General features: G+C 29.7%; 1 protein-coding gene across 1 annotated transcript; it reads left to right on the top strand.

Moving 5' to 3' along the window:
• The first annotated feature begins 4,427 nt into the window (after nt 1-4,427).
• On the top strand, nt 4,428-5,021 carry LOC136076817 (protein FAM200C-like). The gene has a single exon (XM_065790323.1). The coding sequence runs from the start codon at nt 4,428-4,430 to the stop codon at nt 5,019-5,021; it is 594 nt and encodes a 197-aa protein (XP_065646395.1).
• Nucleotides 5,022-5,242: the final 221 nt, after the last annotated feature.

Raw genomic sequence — 5,242 nt, 5'->3', positions numbered from 1 at the left:
ATTATATATATTTTTATTTTACAAGACTTTTTCTTTTTCAGTGTTTGTCTGAACAATAACTACTAATCATATATATATAATCCCAAACAAAAGTATGGGGTTACATATAAGCCATCTTGTTTAAGACACCATTGATGTCTTGGTCTTCCAAGGGTTTTCCATGCACATTTGTTAGCTGTTATAGGAAGAGCAGTAATAATGGAAAAGAATTTTTTAATATAAAGAAGTTGGTGTGTGTTAGAATAAGCAACATAAACTTATTAAAATAAAATAAAATAGATTAACTTATTGTATTAAAATAAAATAATATAATTATTTTTGAAGAAAAAGTAAAGTGACTTCAGAGCAATACAATCCTTTTTATTGTTTTTTAAGTAAGACGGGATATAAACTTCTGCACATATATTATTTTTTATTGTGTCATTATGATGGCACAATAAAATGTTGATATCAACAAAACGACTTAAAAGATCTTTATTAGTCACCATTTTTGTTATTGTTATTAATAAATTTATCCAAAAAAGTTTCATAAAACATATTTACAACATCATCAATTTCAAAACCCTCAAACGAGATCGTCGGTTTTTAATCTTTTTATAACATCTTCAATTAAGTTATGGGCCATGCTTATACATTAAAGTTCAAAAACTCTATATACGATTTAAAGGAAATACATTGTTGTATGTGTGCAAACAATCAAAAAACTACTGCAAATGCTGCAAAGTATAGTTTACACTACGATTTTTAAAAAAGCTTTATTTTTAAACGAATCAGGTTGCTACTTTTAATAGCGTAAAATAATTACCTTATCTGTTATTGCTATTAATAAATTTATCCAAAAAAGTTTTATAAAACATATTTACAACATCATCAATTTCAAAACCCTCAAACAAGATCATCGGTATTTAATCTTTTTATAACATCTTCATTTAAGTTAAGGGCCATGCTTATACATTAAAATTCAAAAACTCTATATACGATTTAGAGGAAATACATTGTTGTATATTTGCAATCAATCAAAAAACTACTGCAAATGCTGCAAAGTATAGTTTACACTACGATTCAAAAAAAAGTTTTATTTTTAAACAGATGCTACTTTTAATAGCGTAAACCAATTACCCAATCCGATTTTCTCATATCCTGCAAAATTTAATTTACATTAGCAAGTTTTATAAAATAATTTTCTCATATCCTGCAAAGTATAGTTTACATTAGCTCATTTTATAAAACAGTTTTTGCAACCTTCGCAAATCATAGTTTTCACTGTGAACTTTTTCCTTATTGAATTTTCTAACAAAATATAACAAAAATATAAAGATCGGCAATTCCTATTAAGCGGGTGTTTGACGTCATAGTACCAATATTTATACTAATTTTTTTTACCACGTCACTTGCAGCACTTGACGGGGTTTAAATCCGCCTCTGAACATTGTTGCATAAAGTGTATGACCCTTAGGTTTCCATTAAGTATCAAAATAAACGTGTAGACATCAGTCTACATGTTTGTTTTGATACTTAATGGAAACCTAAGGGTAAAGAGGTAGGAAAAAAAAAAAAATTGCACACATGCAAAATCATGTTGAATGTATTATTTAAAGAATTTACATTATTACACATTTAAAGAATTTACATACGAAACACATGTTTATTAGATATAGTCGTTAAATTGAATAAAATACTGATTATTGTTTTATCTAATTGGTAAAGAAAATAATAAAAAATTACCCTCTAACAACAATGGATTTTGAATAATTTTAAATAAAAGAATAAACTTTAATAAAGGTTTTTTTAAATTAACTCTTTTTCAATCATTACAATACAAAAATTTGCCACAACCATTTGCATTTTTTTGATGTCATAAAAAATTACTCATCATAAAAAAAAATCCATCTGTTAAATGAATTTTATAGGTATTTCGAGCAAGTACTGAAAATTTCAAATCAAGTGAACAATGCTAACTCAAGAAACCGTTTTTTGAAATTTAAGCAAAAACGAAAAAACGCGAACTGAGATAAACAGCTTTGAAAAACTCTTGATATATTATTTACAATATTAATTTAAAATCTTCCTGAAATATAACTGTCATTACATTCTTTTGCTTTCTCCTCATCTAGGCGACCTTTTTTGATGGCTCTAAAAGTTTTTCTTCTTTTTTTTCCCTTCTCTGATGACTTGCACCTCATTTGACTAATCCTTTTTTTTATTTTTAGAAGTCGCTGAAATATTTGATACCTTACCATGTAAACCAAAATGTCTAAAAATACTAATAACACCCTTTGCACTATCATTGTATGCTAAAATAACTGAATATCTTCCCATTTTCAGTGTTGATTTAGAAACAAAAACTCTTTTTGGTACACAAGCTCAAATAAGTCCATTAAATGCCTCGTTAGCATTTTTTGTGTTTCCATTTAAACATTTTGATAACAATTCATCTGATTGTAAATTTATAATTATTGGTAGAATTAAATCTTTTATCCACAGAGGTATGGTAGATTTGGGTTTATAACTCTTTTGATTTAGAGCCCAGTATTTACACCAACTATATTTTCCACGAGGACAAAACTGGTGTGTAGGAATTAGGAAAATCGGTGAAGTGGAAAAGTATGGCATAAACTGCTTTCTTCATTGAATACAAGTTTCCCTCATTAGATCTGATTGCAAGACCATAGAAATTTTCCATTGAATTAATGCAGTTTTCAGTGAGTTTACCTCTGCCTGATATTGGTTTTTTAGTACCTTATTGGGCAATGACAAGGTTTCGAAAACGTGATCCTAACCGTTTTTAAACATGTCCAACACATTTCAGTTTTACAGGCATAATACCATACTCTTTGTAAGGATCTGCTACTATTACATCATTAAAAGAAGATGTATCCCCATTTCCTAGATATTCTTTATATATCAACTTATTTTTTTGTAAAGATCTCTTAAACATAGCCACAGCTCCAACAGATTTCATACTACCCGATGAATCCTTGTGATTCGATTCACACTGGTGATCAACCAACCAACACTGATACTCTGGAGTTCCTTTTTTAGATCCATTGCAATGTTTGGTAAATATCTTCGCATCAATACATTTATCACTACAAACAGCAGTTACAACACCATTCAACAAATTATGACCTTGCTTTGGCCATGAACCATCAATAGAAATTCTAACTTCTTTCATTTAAAGAGAGTTGTTTATTGATTTGGTTTCAAAAGCAGCTTTTTGAATACTTTCCTTAGCAGCAATTTTGTATACTAACATGGCAGTTTTATTTAACTTATTAAAGCCGTTAGGCGACAAACAATAAAGATTCATACAGAAGGAAAAAGTTTTTATCGACTCATGACCAGCGCCTATTTCTTGCAATCCGATGACAGCTTGCAGGTTGATCTCGTATGGTGATTCTAGAGATGAAAGTTCTTTTTTAACAGTATCAATAGGAAACTCATTTGTGTTTAAAGAATTCTTTGACTTTGGTGAAGTTCTAAAACTTTTAGAAAAGTTACACTTTGTACACTTCATCTCAAGTAAATGACAAAAGCCCATGTGAGAACCAACGTTATCTTTGATTAACAAATTTCCAATAAAGCAATTGGGGCAAACAGTGTGTGCAATTAATTTCTTTAACAATAAAAAGTTAATAATTATAAAATAGTCGTCAGATTCACATTTATCCGAGCTGAACGATACATCTAACTTTCTTGAGCTAACACAAGAAATCTCCTGATCTGCAGGTTTTGATTTGAGAATATCAGAATGTTTAAACCCATTCCACTTTCTGCTCTTCTTTCTAGTACTATTTTTGTTTATTTGGCATTTCTTTTATTTAATTTAAATATATATATATATATATATATATATATATATATATATATATATATATATATATATATATATATATATACATATATATGTATATATATATATGTATATATATATGATTAGGAAGAACAAAATACTAAAAACGGATCAAGTAAGTGTAAACAGTGTAAACTGTAGTGCACATATTTTAATGCACATATTGTGCCTGATACAAACGATAGGATTAAAAGAAAAAAAATTAATCGACAGTATTCTGAAGAATATTTAAGTTTTGTATTTACGTACATTTGGGAGGAAAAATATCACATTCCACATTGTATTGTATGTGGAGAAAAATTATCCAACAGCGCGATGGTTCCTAACAAGTTGGAACGTCACTTTTCTACAAATCACGCCCAACGATTCAAACGATTGTTAGATACGCAAGCTAAACAAGTAAAATATTTTGAAAAAACTGTGAAATTTCCGATAAGGCACAGTTGGAGTCATATAAGGTTGCTGAAATGATTGCTGTTCAGTTAAAACCACATACTATAGCAAAGTCTTTAATTATACCTGCAAGTTGTTAAATGGTTAAAGTTATGTTCGGCGATTAGGCAACAAGGAAATAATGAATATTCCTCGTTCAAATGATACAATAAAAAATAGAATTAAAAATATGTCGGATGACATCGAGAAAACAGTTACCGATAAGCTTTCCAAACGACATTTTGTTCTGCAAATTGAGGAGTCCGCTGACAAAAGTGGAAAAGCTCATATACTAGGGTTCGTTCGTTTACTTCATGAAAACGAAATAGTGAATCAATTTCTATGTTGTCTTGAGCTTACCGAAAGTTCGGCAGGACAAGATGTCTTTGATTCTATTTCTTCCTATTTTGAACAATTCAAAATATCATGGGAGTTGTGTGTGGGAATTTGTACGGACGGTGCTCCATCAACGGTAGGCTTATTAAAAGGGTTTGTGACTCGCGCCAAGAAAAGAAACGCCAATGTTATATCTACTCATTGTTTTTTGCATAGAAAATCTCTGCTGTCCAAAACATTACCAGTAGCACTAAAACCTGTGCTAGACAAAGTTGTAAACATGGTAAACTTCATAAAATCGAAACCTTTGAAAATACGCGTCTTTATAAATCTTGGCATCTCTATGGAAGTCAAGTACGAATCTTTGCTTTTGCATACTGAAGAGAGATGGTTATCCTGAGCAAAAGTGCTACGTCGTTTCATAAAACTGAAGGCTGAATTGATGACTTTTTTCCAAAAGGAAAATATGGATGATTTCGTGGAATATCTTCAAAATGACATTTGGTGTTCTAAATTGGCATATTTAGCTGATATTTTTGATTATTTAAATTTTGTTAATTCCTGCCAAGGAAGAAAAGAAAATTTTTTAACATTGACAGACAAGTTGACAGCCTTTCGGAA

The sequence above is a fragment of the Hydra vulgaris genome, chromosome 02 (genome assembly GCF_038396675.1).
Source record: "Hydra vulgaris chromosome 02, alternate assembly HydraT2T_AEP".
Classification (NCBI taxonomy): domain Eukaryota; kingdom Metazoa; phylum Cnidaria; class Hydrozoa; order Anthoathecata; family Hydridae; genus Hydra; species Hydra vulgaris.
The sequence above is the reverse complement of the archived record's forward strand: the minus strand, read 5'-3'. Positions and strand labels throughout refer to the sequence as shown.

Coding starts and splice junctions, on each gene's coding strand:
- LOC136076817 (XM_065790323.1), top strand. CDS start 4,428: ATGAATATTCCTCGTTCAAATGATACAATAAAAAATAGAATTAAAAAT.